Source organism: Sus scrofa, chromosome 11, assembly GCF_054392235.1.
Source record: "Sus scrofa isolate SSC_HxYL_T2T_F1_AM1 chromosome 11, Sscrofa_HxYL_maternal_Yorkshire_Landrace_v2.0, whole genome shotgun sequence".
Classification (NCBI taxonomy): domain Eukaryota; kingdom Metazoa; phylum Chordata; class Mammalia; order Artiodactyla; family Suidae; genus Sus; species Sus scrofa.
Window position 1 is genome coordinate 4,071,025 of NC_139393.1, and position 19,357 is coordinate 4,090,381.

Sequence of the window (19,357 nt, forward strand, 5' to 3'; positions counted from 1 at the left end):
GGACACTCGGGAGATACCTGGCTTTGCTCATCACTGAGTCAGGTTTTCTCATGTGTCACCTGTACCAGGTCCTTGACTCAGCAGTGGAGGGAGGGGAGGGTTCAGTACCTGCAGGACGACTTGCCCACCTGCTCTGCTGCCAGGTGGTTTCTCTTCACATGCGCCTGGTACCCAGAAGGAGATGGCAGGTGCCGGCCTGTGTGGGCAGAGGGGTTCTAGCATCTTGGATGGTTTTGAAATGCCCTCTGTGTGGCTCTCATCAGTTGCCTGCGAACAGAGGTTTCGCGTAGAGGAAATAATTGTCTCAGAACATTTTGGCTGCCCTTTGTTAAGGCTTTTGTCCCTGATGCTGCTCTTAAGCGTGTGCCCATCTTTAACTGAAGCTGTTTTTCATTCTAGAACTTACTGCTCCTTGGAGCTACCGCCATAGAAGATCGCCTTCAGGCAGGCGTTCCAGAAACCATAGCGACTCTGTTGAAGGCAGAAATTAAAATATGGGTGTTGACAGGCGACAAACAAGAAACTGCAATTAATATAGGTAATGCTCTGAAAAAGAATGGCTTGATGCGCTTATTGTATTATGTTTTTAAAATGTCGTCCTTGGGGGGTGCCTGAGAATTCCGCAGATGCACCGGACAGGCGGCATTTTGTAGAAGTCTGCCTTTAGGAGGCCCAGGGAGGCTTGCTGACCTGAGATGAAGGTGCTCTTGTGAGCGTGCTCTGCCTGTTAGAGACGGTCCAGCTATGACACCTTCCTGAAAGTGTTAACCACACTGAGAGAGGCTGGAGAATTCAGGAGTTGACAGTGTCGACGTTAGCTTTAGCTTTCTTCAAGAAAATTTAAGACACTCAGGGCGTGTTTGCCCTAAGTTTAAATATGCACCATTACTTGAGACTATTCTAACCATTTTAATGATTTCTGCTGACGGATAGGCTTTTCTGAGTCTGCGCATCACAGAGATGAAAACGGGAGAAAGGGAATTGAAGTCTACATAACTTCATGAGTGTTAAAGCAGCACATTGTAAGGTTGAAAAGGAATTGGGAAACTACTAATTTAAACAAAAATCTAACTTTGGTTATTCGAATTATCTTTAAATGAGCTGCTATTCCTGTCACCATCATAGTGTGACAAGCTCTGGTGCATGTGTGGTAAAAAGAATTTGTAAGGCGGACTTCAAAAAATATGTACATATGTATTTTATATTTGTAATGATCATTTTTTTTTCATTATAGCCGGTTTACAGTGTTCTGTCAGTTTTCTGCTGTACAGCAAGGTGACCCAGTCACACATACATGTATACATTCTTTTTTCTCACATTATCCTGCTCTGTCATAGGTGACTAGATAGAGTTTCCAGTGCTGCACAGCAGGATCTCATTGCTTATCCATTCCAAAAGCAATAGTTTGCCTCTATTAACCCCAAATTCCCAATCCATCCCACTCCCTCCCCCTTCCCCTTGGCAACCACAAGTCTGTTGTCCAAGCCCATGAGTTTCTTTTCTGTGGAAAGGTTCGTTTGTGCCGTATATTAGATCCCAGATATAAGTGAAATCACATGGTATTTGTCTTTTTCTTTCTGGCTTATTTCACTTAGAATGAGAGTCTCTAGTTCTATCCATGTTGCTGCAGATGGCATTATGTTGTTCCTTTTTATGGCTGAGTAGTATTCTGTTGTGTCTATGTACCACATCTTCTTAGTCCATTCATCTGTTGATGGACATTTAGGTTGTTTCCATATCTTGGCTATTGTGAATAGAGCTGCAGTGAACATATGAGTGCTTGTGTCTTTTCAAGGAAAGTTTTGTCTGGATATGTGCCCAGGAGTGGGATTGCTGGGTCATATGGTAGTTCGGTGTATAGTTTTCTGAGATATCTCCATACTGTGTTCCATAGCAGTTGTGCCAATTTACATTCCCACCAAGAGTGCAGGGGGGTTCCCTTTTCTCCAGTCTCTCTGGCATTTGCTGTTTGTGGTTTAATGATGGCCATTCTGACTGGTATGAGGTGGTATCTCATGGTAGTTTTGGTTTGCATTTCTCTAATAGTCAGGTATTAATTTTTTCCAACCCAGGAGCATGGAATAACTTTACATTTCTTTGAATCCTCTTTAATTTCCTTGATTAATGTTTTTTTCATGTGCTTGTTGGCCATCTGTATATCTTCTTTGGATAAAGGTCTGTTCAGGTCTTTTGCCCATTTTTCCATTGGGTTGTTGGCTTTTTTGCTGTTGAGTTGTATAAGTTGTTTGTATATTGTAGAGATTAAGCCCTTGTCAGTTGCATCATTTGAAACGATTTTCTCCCATTCTCTTAAGTTGTCTTTTTTTTTAATGGTTTCCTTTGCCGTGCAAAAGCTTGTCCGTTTGATTAGGTCCCATCGGTTTATTTTTTGCTTTTATTTCTGTTGCCTTAGGAGACTGACCTGAGAAAACATTTATAGGGTTGATGTCAGAGAGTGTTTTGCCTCTGTTCTCTTGCAGGAGTTAAATGGTGTCTTTCTTATATTTAAGTCTTTCAGCCATTGTGCGTTTATTTTTGTGCAGGGTGTGAGGGTGTGTTCATTTCATTGCTTTGCATGCAGCTGTCCAGGTTTCCCAGCACCACCTACCAAAAAGACTGTCTTTTTCCCATTTTATGGTCTTCCTTCTTTTGTCAAAGATTAATTGACCGTAGGTGTCTGGGTTTATTTCTGGGTTCTCCATTCTGTTCCATTGGTCTGTATGTATGTTTTGGTACCAGCACCACACTGTTTTGATGACTGTGGCTTTGTAATATTGCTTGAAGTCTGGGAGAGTGATGCCTCCTGCTTGGTTTTTGTTTCTCAGGATTGCTTTGGCGATTCTGGGTCTTTTGTGGTTCCATATAAATGTTTGGATTGTTTGTTCTAGTTCTGTGAAAAATGTCATGGGTAATTTGATAGGGATTGCATTGAATCTGTAGATTGCTTTGGGTAGTATGGCTATTTTTACAATATTAATTTTTTCCAACCCAGGAGCATAGGAATAACTTTACATTTCTTTGAATCCTCTTTAATTTCCTTGATTAATGTTTTATAGTTCTTGGCATATAAGTCTTTCACCTCCTTGGTCAGATTTTTTTCCTAGGTATTTGATTTTTTTGGGTGTGATTTTAAAAGATATTGTTTTTTGTATTCCTTTTATAATATTTCATTGTTAGTATATAGAAATGCAACTGATTTCTGAATGTTAATCTTATTTCCTGCTACTTTGCTGATTTTTTTTTCTTTTTTCTTTTTAGGGCCACGCCTGTGGCATATGGTGGTTCCCGGGCAAGGGGTCTAATCAGAGCTACAACCGTTGGCCTACACCACAGCTCACAGCAACGCTGGATTCTTAACCCACTGAGTGAGGCCAGGGATCGGAGCTGCAACCTCATGGTTCCCAGTCAGATTTGTTTCCACTGCGCCATGACAGGAACTCCCTTTGCTGAATTTCTTGATCAGTTCGAGCAGTTTTTGGGTTGAGTCCTTAGGGTTTTGTATGGTATATGTAGTATCATGTCATCTGCATACAGTGACAATTTCACCTCTTCTCTTCCAGTTTGGATACTTTTATTTCTTTTGTTTGTCTGATTGCTGTGGCTAGGACTTCCAGTTCTGTGTTGAATAGAGGTGGTGAGCGTGGGCATCCTTGTCTTGCTCCAGAGATTCTTGTGGCAGTCGCCCTTCTCCTCTCGCCCACCCCAGCAGTGGCCCCTTGCTTCTCCTGCAGGCCCAGACCTCCTCCTGGGTTCCCTCTGCCGTGGTGTTCCACTCCCCAGCCTGTAACACGTTGCTCCCCCACCCGTGATGCAGTGCTTCTTGGCCCCTTAGGCTGTCCCCACACAGCCAGCCCCAGTCCTCTCCCCGGGACGGCCCTCCGGAGCCTGAGCCTCAGCACCCAGCCCCCACCTAAGCATCTCAGGCTGTGGCGTCTGGGCTGCTGGTTCGGATGGTCTGTGCAGCTCTCACTCTGCTTTGCCCTCCTCAGTCCGGCTGCTTTTCGCGGCGACTTTGAGGTCCCTCCGTCTTGGCCGATCTCCTAGTTAGGCGGCGTCCCAAGGTGTGGGTTCCTTTTCTCCTTCACGGCTCCCTCTCAGGGATGCGAGGCCTGTCCTGACTGCTTTTCTTTCTCTCTTTTTCTTTGGTTCTTCCCGGTTATGTCAAGGGTTTCTTGCCCTTCTTGGAGGTTGAAGTTCTTCTGCCAGCGTTCAGGAGATGGTGTGTGCGAGTCGTTTTACACGTAGGTGTGGTTTTTTTGATGTGTTTGCGGGAGGAGTGAGCGTGACCTCTTACTCCTCCAGCATCTTGCTCCTTCCCTCCACCCCCGACCTCAAATACATTTATGAAAATAGACCCCATGTCACCGCAGGAAGAAATGCACCAGAACATCGGGATTTGAGCAACAGCATCCTATTTGGAGGGGTCTCCTTGGAGCATAACCTGCTGAATCCAGCGGAGCCTTTTCTTAACCTTCTCTCCACATCAGCCCCGTCTCTCAGAGAACCTCAGTTGGAGACAGTGCTTATCTCTGGGGGAGATTTCATTTTTTTTTAATAGACAAGAGCCATTTAATCATTTCTTATCAAGGCTGTAACTAGTCAGATGCATTTAAATTTTTTTAGTAGTGTGTAGTTGACTTACAGTGTTGTATGAATTTCAGACAGATAGCAAAGTGAGTCAGTCATACGTATACGTGTATATGTTCTTTTTTCCCGTATAGGTTGTTGCCAACTACCGGTAGATTTTCCTGTGCTACACGTGTGGTTCTCTTCAATCTTCTGTTTTATTTTACTTAATTTTATTATTTATCTGTTTATTTATTTATTTTTATTTTTTTGTCTTTTTGCCTTTTCTTGGACTGCTCCCAGGGCATGTGGAGGTTCCCAGGCTAGGGGTTGAATCAGAGCTGTAGCCTCTGGCCTACGCCACAGCCACAACAACACAGGATCCGAGCCGCGTCTGCAACCCACACCACCGATCACGGCAACACCGGATCTTTAACCCACTGAGCAAGGCCAGGGATTGAACCTGCAACCTCATGGTTCCTAGTCGGATTGGTTAACCACTGCGCCATGACGAGAACGCCTATTTTACTTAATTTTAATTTAATTAAAATTTTTAAGAGTCCTCCCTGAGTCCCCGTTGTGGCTCAGTGGTAACTGCCGTAGGTTGTGTGGGTTGATCTTCTGTGTATACAGTAGTGTGCATATGTTACTGCCCACTCCCCATTCCCCTGCCCGATGCATTTTGGACTCCCAGACAAGTGAGCATCAAGTCCCCAGAGACTGACAGCCAATTCGTGGCGGGTCTCTGAAGCACCGGGCGTCCGCTTTGCATCTGTTGTCCCCAGCACGTTTTTGGAGAAGAGGGTGGATATGTGCCTGTGTGGACCCATCGCCTCTACGAGAGGATAAAACCCTTTGGTGATGGTTTGCTTGGGGTCTCTTGTCTATACCTTGGCCCTTGAGGTATTATGTTCCATGTACATCTGGCCTAAACACTTGCAGTCGATATGCAGCTCCTGTTCATCGAGGGCCGTAAAGCTGGCCGCTGCTCCGAAGCGCCCCCTGCTGGCGTAGCAGGTGAAGGGTTTGTCTCTGCTGTGGCATAGCTTCCATCCCTGGCCGGGCGATTCTTAAATGCTATGGGCACAGGCAAAAATAAAAATAAATAAATAAAATAAAAATTTAAAAATACGCATTTATCATTGATAACTTGAAGATATTAGGAAAATCAAAAGAAAAAAACCACTTAGAATCTTACTACCAAAAAACATACCCCGTGATCTGGTCATTTAAAAGAATGTATTTAGGCTGTTTGGATGGCTCCCATGGTCCTAGAGCAGTGGGAGGAGGTGGGCAAGCCCTCTACTGAAAGTTGCCCTCTTGCTGATGAGCTGTCTTAGTGCTCCTGGGTCTCGGGTGTTCCTGCTGGACTTGAGGTCCATGGGCGCCACTGTGAGTGGCATGAGGGCACTTGCTCCATCCTGCCCCCTGCCCTCCTGTCTTGTCACACCCGAGTCCATCAGGCTCTAGCTAAGTTGGGATGAACTCATTTGAAAAGCAAAGGGCCAGAAATCGGGCCAGAATTCAACCCAGAAAACACCAGTGGCTCGTGACTCCCAAAGGAAGGTTTTCTTTGGGTGTGGAGTGGGGCTTCTCTCACCTAACAGGTGATTGGTACCTGGCCGGTTTTTTTCACTGAATGGCTGTATCATTTGTGCTTTTTAGGGCTGCACTCGTGGCATATGGAGGTTCCCAGGCTGGGGGCCGCAGCAAAGCTACAGCTGCCAGCCTACCCCACAGCCACAGCAACTCAGGATCTGAGCCGTGTCTTTGGCCTACATTACATCTCACAGCGACACCAGATCCTTAACCTACTGAGCGAGGCCAGGAATTGAACCCACATCCTTGTGGATCCTAGTTGGGCTCATTAACCACTGAGCATGATGGGAACTCCTATTTTGTGCTTTTTTCCCAAAGAGGGTGAAGCAGCATTTGTAGTTTGGGTTCCACAAGTCCTCAAATTCATTAGATATTTTAAAATTGACCTTAACTTTTTTTCTTTATATTTCTGTATTTTTTATTCAAGGATAGTTGATTTACAGTGTTGTTAGTTTCTGTTTGTGTATGTGTGTGTATTCTTTTTTGTATTCTTTTCCATTATGGTTTATGATAAGATATTGAGTATAGTTGCCTGTGCTATATACAGTGGTACCTTGTTTATCTGTTTTATATGTAGTAGTTTCATCTGCTAACCCCAAACTTGTAATTTATCCCTTCTCTTCTTTCCCCTTTGATAATCATATATTTGTTTTCAAGTCTATTTCTGTTTTATAAACAGGTTTATGTCATATTTTAGATTCTATGTATAAGTGATGTTATATTTGTTTTTCTGTCTGACTTCTCTTAGTATGATAATCTCTAACTGCATCCACCTTGCTGCAAATGGTATTACTTCACTCTTTTTCATGGCTGAGTAATATTTCATTGTATACATACACCACATCTTCTTTATCCATTCATCCGTTGATGGACATTTAGGTTGTTTACTGCTGCTGTGAATATAGGGGTGCTTGTATCTTTTTAAATTGTAGTTTTGTCCAGATATATGCCCAGAAGTGGGATTTCTGGACCATATGGTAATTCTAAATTTAGTTTTCTGAGGAGCCTCCATACTGTTTTCCTTAATGGTTGCACCAGTTTACATTCCCACCAACAGTGTAGGAGGGCTCCCTTTTTGTCACACCTTCTCCAGCGTAAAATTGACGTTTTAAGCAGATGTTCCTCAAGACCCTAGGAGATGATGCCTCCTGTTTTTAAGCTGATGACTTGGCCAGCATCTCTTATGTATCCTGAAGCTCTTCACGACTCACACTCTGGCTGGTACGTCAGTGGGACTCAGACATGCCTCTGGTTTTGCTAAGTACGTTTCCGGCAGCTCAGGAATTGACATCCTTTGAAAGAGCTGTGTCTTAGTTACTTTTTTCACCTTGCATTCAGAACATGTTTGTAACCCTGGGTGATGTTGAGGGGTTAAGCTTCATTTTCTGAATTACGGTGTCTGTTGAGCCTGTAGCTTGTGTGGCGCAGACATCCAGATGTGGCACGAGACTTGAACACATCAGACCGCAGGTGACAGCTGTGAGCAGCCCGAGCTCGTGCTCCAAATCCAGGATGGATCGTAAAGCCTGGTTCTAGTCCCACGTTCCGCAAACGCTCCGTGGTATGAACTGTTACTGATCTGTCTCCTATAGTGTGGTTTGGATACTCTGCACGTTTTCGTGCATGCTGTGTGTGTGTTTTAGGGCACCCAGAAGATACTTAGGAAGAAGATGATGTACCTGGATGTTACTGGATGGGTGCTGGGTGTGCTTCCCAGCAACGGCCTTCGTCCTTACGAAGGAACAGTCCTAGAGCTGACTGAGTTTACAAGGCCATGCTCTACTTAACGACCAACTAGTTAGTGCTGGGTCCCAGGGCTCATGACGTGTGGTGCAGAGCTCATTTTAAACAGATTCATGATGGTTTTACGAAGAGTTTTCTCTAAGTTTTGAGTTAGAAAACACAGGAGAAGGGTACTATATTTTATCCGCTGTTAAGACACATCTTGTTTTCAGATTTCATCACCTCTGGAATTGGGATGCCTTAACGACTGCTGACTCTCATAACTTTAACTGGCAACGTTTCCCTTTCGAGGTGACCGTTGGTGTTTGGTGCTGTTGGCGCTCTTCAGCATTTGCTTTCTTTCTATCATTTGTCATCTCTCCATCCATCCACCTCTCCATTCATCGTCTCTCCATCCATCTGGGCATCCGTCATCTGACCGTCCATCTGCCTATCCATCCATCCGTCTGTCCATCCATCCTCTATCCATCCATTCATCTATCATCTGGCAGTGTTTTGAGAACTTACTGAAAGTGTAGCTTTCAGTGCATTCCTTGAAACCAAACACACTTAGATTAAGTTCCAGGATATTCATGTCTCTTATGAGCCTGTGAGTGTGATGGGGAGGCAGCCATCTGCCTGTGGCTTTGAGGTCCTTTGGAACTGACATGATGCCACGGCCCTGCTGGGCTCTGCTGGGTTAGTGCTGACTAGTGTGTTTCTAGGAATGGGCAGTATTCTTTTTTGGCTTCAAAATTTGGCATCAGCTAGTCTAAAGTGAAACTTCAGCTGTGGTTTTTGTGAACTGTGTAGTTATCATTTCCTATTAAAACTGGATAAAACATCTATTACACAGTCAGACAATAGATGTGAAGTTTTCAGAATTTTTTCCGAATGGACATAGGCTGAGTGAGAACAAAATCCTCCTGCATATTCTGTCTTCAAGTCATCAAGTTGGGAATCACTTTCACTGTGAACCATCTGAGTTGGAATTCCACGCCCCTTCCCCCACATTTTGCTACCCACCACTTGTTACCTCTGGACCACTCCTGTAGTCTCGGAAGTTTAATTTCTGAAGCTGAGTAGATGTAGCTTATCCATGCCCGTCTTGTCCATTGGCAGGAAGACAATTCTGGTACTCAGGTGGGGCTGGGAAAATTCGGCCATGGCCGAGTCTAGTGGTGTTCACAGAGAGGTCAGGTGTGTGATGTCTTGATTACCTGCAGCTCCGTTGTTGTCAGATGCTCCACTGTAAGCTTGGAGAACTTACATTCTCTAGGTTGGGCCTGCGTTAATGATGAGACAAACTCAGGAAGGAAATAGGTGAGAAAGTACCGACTGCAGGGTATAAATGCTAAGCAGGCTGGTGTGAGGAATAGTTACTCAGTAAGTGTCAGCCCGGCGTTGGGCATGTCACAGCTAAGTCCTTTATGTGAGTTTTATATTTAATTCCCTTTGAGGTCAGCATTATCCCCCCTTTAAAGATGGAACCAGGCACAGAGGCACCGGGTCTCTCAGCCTATGCCACAAATGTGTGAGAGCACTAAGGCATCTGAGCACGTGCCCACGGTCCTTGATGCTCACATCCGAGCAGGGAAGATAGACATCAGAAAGACCAGGGAGGAAGGACTTCCCGGGTAAGAGAGGTTTAAACGTGAGCCTCAAGAATTTGTTTCAAACAAACAAAGAATGAGCAGAGGATGGGTCAGGATGGCCCAGTTTTGGTGGGGGGTGGGGGACAGGGGGTAGATGAGGTAAGGCTGAGGCAGTGCCCCCCTCCCCTTGCGAAGCCTTGCGGGCGGGGTCTGAGCGTCTGGTGGGAAGGGTGCCCAGGACAGTTCTGTGGACACGTCCTGAGCATCCAGGTCCTCGGATGGGGAATCCCTCTCTGAGCCTCCCAGTCTGGGGTAGCTGAAGATTTCTGTCTTGCACCATCCACTCCTGACGTCCGGCGCTTCACGTGCTCACGCTCAAACGTGGAGTGACCAGATTCTCCCCCACATGACTCAGAGCTAACAATGCACTCGTTGGGGCTTGGGACCAAGTTGAAGCTCACTGATGGGGCGGGGCAGGAGGGCTCCTAGACCTCCAGCTGGGCAAGGCTGCGCTGTCCCTCCCTCTTCCAGAAGCGGCTCCAGGGGAACCTGGGTTGGCATCTCCGACGATATGTGCCTGCCTCAAAGAAAGAGACGGTGATGGCAAGTTCCAAGAGGGGTTTGGTTAGGGCATATTTTCCAGTGTGAACAATTATTTTATTTTCTTAAAATCAAGTCAGCTCTAAGTACCACAGGCGCTGTAATATTTGGATTTCTTTGAGTGCTGATTACACTCAGGTAGTAGAAAGACTAAACACGTCTGTGGCGTGCTGTGAACTTCAGCTGGAGAAAAAAGTGAAATCCCAGCGGCGACCTCCGCAGTCATTTTATGGTCGTCTTGTTAGATTGTGAGATTAAAGAAATAGCCCTCAATTTACAAGTGTGGATTGACATTCCATACCTGGCTCTCCGCCAAGAGCTGATCTCATTTTATCCAAAAACCTTAGAAATCAAGCACACCAAACTTGGATTGACATAATTTAATTTGCCACATGAGCTAAGTTGCACTTCACTGTGTTCAGCCTCCATGGTCTGTCGGGAGCGAGTGGTCTGTGTGCTAATCCTTTCAGCAAAATCTTGCTTCATTTTCCAAATTAAAAAAAGGGGGGGGGCTGTTTCTTCTCAGAAACTTTGAACTTTGTGTATTTAAATTCATGAAAGCATCAGTGGTTTTATAGCGTACCCTCTCCTTGCAATGGCTAGAAAAATCCTTTTTTTCCCTCCCATTCTATCTCTGCACAGCTTCAGTTGTCAAATGGATTTTGGCTTAAATTGCAAGATAGAAAATCAAGTAGCAAGCGATGGCTTAAAAATTCCATCTCGCTTCTGCAGCTGTTGTTCAAATCAAAAACCTCCAGCAACTCCTGGTGCAGTAGCTATAAGAAGTTCCTAACAGTTTCTATTGCATGAAGTTGCTGGAAGTTTCTGGGACAAGAGACTAACACTCAGGAAAATGATTAATGTTCAGGATCTCCTTTTGTAAATGAAAATAAAATACAGACCTTCATTCTGCACTTAACCTAAGAATTGATAGGAAGGCAGGACACGTGTGTAAAATTTTAGTGGGAAACAAATAGTTCCATTATTTCTATCCTGCCGTGTAGAACTTCCAGTGGCATTCTGGGAAATTCTCATTTTCACCCATCTCTACTATTGCAACGCACACTTGAGGAGTCCCTTGGTGGCTTAGCGGGCTAAGGATCCAGTGTTGTCACTGCAGTGGCTCTGGTTACAGCGGTGGCGCGGGTTTGATCTCTGGCCCCGGAACTTCTGCATGCCGTGGCCACAGCCAAAAATAAAAACAAAATACAGACTTGAAGCAGTTTGAAAATGTATAGGACACTGTGCCCTCTCTCCTCCTTTTATTTTTTCTGCTAGAGGTTTAACAGGTATTTGCCCATGTAATCCTGTGGTTTTAAATTATTCTGTTGTTTTCACTTTTAAAATAATATGCAGTGGTTTTAACTAGGAGGATAATCTCTGTCCCCTGAGGTAAGGATTGCAAACTGCCTGCACTAGATCTTAATGATGTTGCTTAAAAAAAAAAAAAAAAAAAAACCAAACCCAATTGGGCAAAAAGCCTTAATTTTGTGCTTTCAAATTTGGGTTCTAAGACGGAATATTATAATATTACAGAATATTCCTGTCAAATGACAATCATTAATGAAGGATATACTTCATACATTCCAAAATAAAAATATTTACCATTTGCCCCACCTCCCCCCCTGCAAAAAAAAAAAAAAAAAAACAAAACAAAACCAAGGTTTTTCTCATCTGTCTTTGTCTGTCCTGAGTTCTCTCCTGTGCCTGTGAGTCGGGTTTCTTAAGGATGAGAGGTGGGCTTGCTGGGTAGAACTGAGCACACAGAGGCGGCAGTTCTGGGACTGGTCCATCAGTTAAGCGCCTGTCTCCTTGCCCGCTTAAATCTGGCGTCTGTGGGGTGGGTGTTCTGGCTGTTCTGTGGGGGAGACTCCAGGTGCCTGTGGCTTGAGGAACAGCACTGGTTAAGGCCCTTCCTCGAGTTGGTCCCCTCTGTCCTTGCCCGCGGGTTGACATCCTCCACCGTTTCTCCCTGTTTCTGTGATGGTTGGTCCATGGTTGTTGCAAGGGCCCGTTTTCTAGGAAGGATTCTTCTCCTGCCTTTGATCAATGAGATGAATTGAGATGGGGTTGGTGGAGGCACGTGTTGATGCCAGCTCTGCCAAGGGGCACCCACAAGATGGCCGAGGACTTGAAAGAAAGCCTAAGGCCCCCACAGACACCCCTGGACTTGGGGTCGTGTCTCTGCCTCCCCTCAGAGTGTGGGGACGTGAAGGCGAGGGGTCAGGAGAGGCTCCTGCTTGGGTTGTGGTGACCCCCCGCCTCTCCAGCTGTCACGCGTGGGCTGCACGCCTGAACAGGAAAGAGCTTCAAGGAGCATATGTCACCTTCCAGGAGGAAAAGAACCTGCCACTTTACCTGCAGAGATGCCATTGTCGCAAGATGCAGTGCTGGGATACTCTTCTTCCAGGCTAACGTTTTTCACATTTGTATCCTCCATTTTTAAAAATGGAATGAAAGATTCTTTACATTTTGTAGGGCTTTTCAATTTGTAAAAGTTTCACACATGGTTTCCTGTAATCCCATGATAACCCTCCCCCCTCCCCAAGCCTATACTGCCCTTCCCTCTCTCCCTCCCCTGCTGGAACCACCTGTTTGGTCTCTGTATCTGTGCATCCGCTTCTTTTTTGTTTTATTCACTAGTTTGTATGTGTTTAGATTCCACATATGTGATATCCTATGGTATTTCTTTCTCTGCCTGACTTACTACATGAGCATAATACCCTCCAAGTTGATCCATGCTGCTGCAAGTGGCAAAATTCATCCTTTCTCATGGCTGGCTAGTATTCCCTTGTATGTGCATCCTGCATCTTCTTTATCCATTCATCAGATAATGGGCACTTAGGTTGCTTCCATACCCCTGCGGTTGTAATTCATGCTAAACTAGCCTGTTTTGAAACCCGGGTTTATTCTTTAAATGGGGATTGCTGCGAGCTTTTGCAGGAACAATGACTCCCTCTGCGTATCATAGGATTCCTCAGAAACCCACTGAGAAGTGCCTGCCTTTTGCAAAAGCAAGTGAGCAATCTTGCCATTGCGTAGGCACGCCTCTGCTGGTCTAAGAGCACCATTGGGTTCCATTGGGCTTCCGAAAGCGTTTGCAGTTGCTTCAGACAACCCAGGGCCCATCTTCATGTTCCACAAGCATCAAGGAAAAGCCACAGAAAACTGATGAGTGTTTATTTCGGCCCCTTGTTACCAAGCCCTTCCCAGCCAGGTGTCAGTGCTCTCTGCAAGAGTCACAAATCTCTGCCAACTTTCCCCCCGCTCCCTCGGGCTCTGTCCCTCTGGGGGAGCCCACAGGGCTTCGCGTGGTCGTAAGGGAGGTGCAGGAGGGGAGGCTGAATTGAGGGGACATCGGACACAGAAGTTCCCGGTGGGGAGCGTCAGTTCACCTGCGTGTTCCTTCTTTTGCTTCAGGCTATTCCTGCCGGTTGGTGTCACAGAACATGGCCCTGATCCTGCTGAAAGAGGATTCCTTGGATGTGAGTAGCTTTGCCAAAGTCGTGTTCGGTGTAACTGCGTTCAGTCCTTGGTTTGTTTCTACTATGGCTGATAAGTGGGGCTTTTTTTGGGCTTTGTTTTGTTATTTTTGTTTTTTGTTTTTACTAAAGCACAATTATACAACAGCTTGGCGTGTTTTCTCCTTGTGTTTATGAATGGATGTCGTAGGTCGTACCTTTAAGCCCTGAAACGGAAAGCTCAGAACATTGCTTCACGATGAGACTTTACTTACCTAGGATTGTGCATTTGAAAGGGGGTAATAGTTACACTTACATGGTGTGAAGTAGGCGGAAGAGCTACCGTCGTAACCGTTTTCCAGTGGATGCGTCCGCGTCGCTAAGGATGTTCCCGTTCTGTTGCTGGGCAGCCGTCACTGCCGCCCGTCGCTAGTTCTCCTTTCGTCTGGTAAAACTGACCCTGGTGCCCGTCACAGCACCTGCCACTCCCCCCACCCCCACGCCCGGCAGCCGTGCACTCGTTCTTTGTGTCTCTGAACTTGACGCCTCTTGGTACCTCGTGGAAATGGGACCATGGGGTCTGTCCTCCTGTGGCTGGCTCGTCTCATGCGGCATAGCGTCCCCGGGGTCCCTCCTGTGTTGTCACCACTTCCTTCCTTTTTCAGGCTGAGTAACCGTCTGTTGTTTGAATGGGCCACGTTTTGTTCCATGGACGCTTGCGGCACGGGCACCCTTTGGCTGTCGGAATAAAGCTGCTTTGCACACACGTGTGCCGGTGTCTCTCTGAGACCCGTCGCCTCTGTTGGGTATACACGCCGCAGCGAATTTGCTAGGTCGTGTGCTCATTTTATGTGTTAACTTTTTGAGGAACCACGCTGCTGTTTCCCACGTGGAGGGCACAAGGCTTCCGGCTTCTCCACGTCCCTGCCAACGTTTGCTATTTTCTGGAGTTTTGTTTTTGATTTTTTGGGTCTGATTTGGGGTAGTCGCTGTCCTGATGGGTGTGAGGCAGCACCACGGCGGTTCTGATGTGCTTTTCCCTCAGAATGACCTTCCGTGTCTTTTCATGTGCGTATTGTCCATTTGTGTGTCGTCTTCGCAGAAATGTCTATTCAATCCTTTCCCCATTTTAGGGAGTTCTTGTTGTGGCTCAGCCGTCACGAGCCCAGCTGGGATCCATGAGGATGCAGGCTCGATCCCTGGCCTCACTCAGTGGGATAAGGATCCGGCACTGCCGTGAGCTGTAGTGTTGGCTGGCAGCTGCAGCTCCAATTCAGTCCCTAGCCTGGGGACGTCCATATGGCACAGGTGTGGCTGTAAAAAAAATGAAAAGGAAAAAAAACCCTTTGTGCGTTTTAAAATCAGGTTGTTAGTTTGGGTGTGAGTGTGTGTGTGTGTGCAGTACTTTGTTGTTTGTCTGTCTCCCTCTAGTCCCTCAGCATGTAAGGTCCATGGAGCAAACTTCTGATTTTGTAGCGGCATCTCTACCTCTAAGCCAGCGCTTTGTGCACGTTAGGTACCCACTTAAATGTCTGAAGAGCGAACCAGCTTGGGGTAATTTTCCAGTCCTCAGTTGCGGCTTCTGCGTGAAGGTCCCGCTGATGAGGTGGTGGCAGAACAGCCAGGATGGGCGCGAGCACGTGGATGTTTGGGGAGAATCAAACCAGAGGCAGCTACACAGCACGTGGGTGGTGGGAGGCCGGAGCGCCGGGACCGGGACGTGCCTGCAACCTGGTGCGAGGCCGTGCCACCTGTGAGCGCACCCCCCAGGGGTCTGTGCCTGTGGCACCTTTGTTTCCTGAGGACCTTCCACGTATAAGGCGCCCACAGTCATGGAGGAAGCTCCTTTTCTGGAGGTGACTCCAAAGTGAGCCTCTGTTTTCTGTTTTTAAATCTCTCTTTCAGCTTTATTGAGGTATAATCGACGTACGGTAGAGTAGGATGGCTGACGTGCACGCTGTGATCATTTGACAGACGTACGCCGTCATCAAAAAGTCTACAAACAGCGAATGCTGGAGAGGGTGTGGAGAAAAGGGAGCCCTCCTACACCGAGGGTGGGAATGTCACTTGGTGCAGCCACTAGGAGAACAGCATGCAGGTTCGATCCCTGGCCTTGCTCATGGGTTAAGGATCCGGCGTTGCTGTGAGCTGTGGTGTAGGTTGCAGATGTGGCTTGGATCCCACGTTGCTGTGGCTGTGGTGTAGGCCAGCGGGTACAGCTCCGATGAGACCCCTAGCCTGGGACCCTCCATGTGCTGCAGGTGTGGCCCTCAAAAGACAAAGGACCAAAAAAAAAAAAAAAAAAGCATGAAATAATGCCACCTGCAGCAACATGGATGGACCCAGAGATTCTCACACTAAGCGAGTTAAGTCGGAAAGAGAAAGACAAGTATCACATGAGATCACTAAAAGGTGGAATCTAATAGAAGTGACGCGATGGAATTTGCAAAACAGAAACAGATGCAGATTTCAAAACCAAACTCAGGTTTACCCAAGGGGAGACGTGGCTGGAGGAGGCCTTCGTGAGGGGCTGGGATCGGTACGTGCACACTGGGCGTGTAGCGCAGCCTGGTGCCGGGACCTGGCGCACAGCACCGCGCACGGTCACCTCCCTGGAAACACGCCTGTTTTCCTCTCACACCAGCTCTTCCCCGGGACCCGGAGAAGGGCCGTCAGTCTGTAGACGGTGGGACCTGCAGCCCAGGTGGGACGCGGTTTGCTTCCCCAGACCGAGGTGTGATTCGTGAAGCTCAGGAGGCTTTGGGGAGTGCCTGACGTCTGTCGCTGGCCTGTCCCCAGTGCTTCTTCCTTAGCCTGGTAGTAGCACCATCTTTTAGTAAAACGACCTCCCTGCGCTCAGCATCTGCTGAGCAGAGGGGCGGCTGCTCTGCGCTCTGTGCGTGTCCACATGCAAAGGGGCACCCCGTGTTTCTGCCGACGGCCCCCCTCCTGCCCCCGCTTCCTCCGGCTCCTCCCTCATTTCTTACTTAGTTGGGTGCAGGGCTGTCATGCTCTCACTCGGATTTCACCAGGTGGCTGTGGAGTAGAAGCAGAGTCCGGGGGCGGCCAGTGACACTCCGCTGGCCTTTCAGGTTGCAGGGGCTCAGGTGAGACAGGGACCCAGGAGGTAGCCCACTCGGGAGAAGCAGAGGCCTGGCCTGCCTCACCTCACTGCGCCTCGTGTGCCCGTGGGAGGGAGTAAGGGGCTGGCCTCTGTCCCTGCACCTGACCCGTCGGTCCGTCCAGGCTGGGACCCCGGGTGCTGATAAGCGATCGGGATGCTGTCTGTGTTGAGTCCTTCCGCTGCTGCCAGAGTCACATCTAAGCTCAGTAACACGGAGATGGGTGGTCCTGGTGACACGGTGCGTGGCGGCGGGCGGGGCAGAGCTGGTGGTGGTGGTGGCACTGGGTGACCTTTTGGGACACCAGAAGAAGACGTGATTTTCTTTCCTTTTTTTTTTTTTTTTTTTTAAGTTTAAAAAACGTCCTGTGAAATCAGCTCTGTGGGTGATAATAGCGTGTGAACTTGGCACTGGCACCCAGTCCTGCTTCTCACGCACTGACCAGGGGTGCGTCTGGGAAGAGTGGGGGTGGCGGGTAGCCCCGCAAAGAAGAAGGGGTGATGCTGGGGCAGTCACTCCTCTGTCTGCTTCTAGCCCACCTGAAGTATTGCCATGCGTGTACTGGTCAGGGATTTATGGGCTCGATTTAGTTTTGGTTAAAGTGTTTCTCACAAGGTGCCGGCTTAAAGGAATTCCTGTTGAAAAGAAAAAAAGGAACTGCGCTGACAGTGGCATAAGCAGAAGCGAGAGCAGCGTGGGTCGCTCAACACATGCGCTAGTTCATGAGTTAAAGCACTGATCAGATCTGACACGTTGAAGAAATTTCAGTTATTACTCCCCAGGCTGCGATCATCAATCATCCTTGCCCTAAACGTGAAACGGTACCTGGGAACATGAGCTGTGGTAGGAAGCTGTTGGAATTAGTGAGACTTTAAAAGCTAAGAATACTGAGTATGAGAATAGACATCTACAGCCTTCCCAGCAATTAAGAAAAACGGGTAATACTCAAATCAGTTACTCTCTGATTGCACACCATTCGGCTGTTGAACAATAAATGTCTTTTGATGTTTGTCAGTAAGGGACAGAAAGAGCCAAGCCATTTGGGGAGAATTTGTTTTCTGTGCTGCAGGGACTAAAATTAATATGGGGAGTTCCCGTCGTGGCGCAGTGGTTAACGAATCCGACTAGGAACCATGAGGTTGCGGGTTCGATCTCTGCCCTTGCTCAGTGCGTTAACGATCCGGCGTTGCCGTGAGCTGTGGTGTAGGTTGCAGATGTGGCTCAGATCTTGCGTTGCTGTGGCTCTGGCGTAGGCCGGTGGCTACAGCTCCGATTCGACCCCTAACCTTCTTATGCCACAGAAGCAGCCCAAGAAATGGCAAAAAGACAAATAAAAATAAAAATAAAATTAATATGGAAGGAGACAAATAGAAAATCTGACTAGTGCTTTCGAAGACGCCAACGATGGAACAAATTCTGAAATTTATTTGGAGGAAAATGCAGCTGTTCTTAATGTATGTTAACTTATAGGATAGACAGCAACTATTTTGGATGAGCCATCCAAAGAAAGTTGGATTGGTAAGGATATATTTGAGCAAAACATTCATTCGTTAAGCAGGTTTTATGAAATAAGCACTTATGATCAGTGATGGAATGAAAATGGAATCATGTAAAATTCGTGGGCGGCATCAGTGGCAGAGACTGCACTTCCCAGCATCCCTGGGTCTGGGCGTGGCTGCGAGATTGAATCCCAGTGGTGGAAACTTGAACGGAAGGCAGAGCCTTGCAGGGAGCCCCTGGCAGATCAGGAGTGAGGGCTATAGAATCTCCATTCCCATATCACAAGCTGGATGTGGACGCGTGGGTTTGAGGTGCTTGCCAAATTACTGGAAAATCCTGAAGGAGCAAAAGTCAGCAAACCCTCTGCTAGACATCAAGTTTATACATCTGTGGCTCTATTTTCAAGGTCAGGGCTCTGTTCCGCGTCCCCAGGAGGCTTCAGGAAATCACAGCTGATGTTCCAGCTTCCCGGAACCCAGGAAATTGGGACTGAGAAGAGAATGTGGAGTTCGGGGTTAGTAGATGCAAACTGTTACATTTAGAACCGATAAACACAAGGTCCTCCTGCATAGCAAGCCACCTACATCCAGTCTCCTGGGGTATACCATGATGAAAAAGATTATAATAACAGAATGTATGTATAACTGAGTCACTTTACGATACAGCAGAAATTGGCACAACATTGTAAATCAACTCTAATACAGATTTTAAAAAGTTAGGCCTTGGAGTTCCCGTCGTGGCTCAGTGGTTAACAAATCCAACTAGGAACCGTGAGGTTGTGGGTTCGATCCCTGACCTCACTCAGTGGGTTAAGGATCCGGCATTGCCGTGAGCTGTGGTGTAGTTGGCAGACGTGACTTGGATCCCGCGTTGCTGTGGCTCTGGTGTAGGCTGGTGGCTACAGCTCCGATTGGACCCCTAGCCTGGGAACCTCCATATGCTGTGGGAGCGGCCCAAGAAATGGCAAAAAGCCAAAAAAAAAAAAAAAAAAAAGTTAGACCTTTAACGTACACTAGCTTCTTTACGGCCCTTGGTAATGACCTGCCCAGCGATCGGGAGCATCTCGTGGACCACTGAGAAGTTTACTGTTTTATTTCTGTTGTTGTTGTTCTCATGACAAAGAACCTCAGTCAGTCGACAGACGGAAAGGTGATGCAGGGCTGTGGAATGGCCAAGTGATCAGGCTCTGGAT

At 47.2% G+C, this 19,357-nt stretch overlaps 1 protein-coding gene across 18 annotated transcripts in view; it reads left to right on the forward strand.

Annotated features, from left to right (window-relative positions):
- LOC100523747 (phospholipid-transporting ATPase IB) overlaps positions 1 to 19,357 on the forward strand; it is a 516,337-nt gene that overhangs the window by 149,025 nt on the left and 347,955 nt on the right. For all 18 annotated transcript variants that reach the window (XR_014818973.1, XR_014818971.1, XR_014818972.1 and 15 more), the window contains 2 exons: positions 400 to 538; positions 13,503 to 13,567. Coding sequence is in view for 15 of the 18 variants with exons in the window: in XM_021065485.2 (XP_020921144.1) it covers positions 400 to 538; positions 13,503 to 13,567 (204 nt within the window). In the remaining 3 variants the exon portion in view is untranslated. The remainder of the gene's footprint in view (positions 1 to 399; positions 539 to 13,502; positions 13,568 to 19,357) is intronic.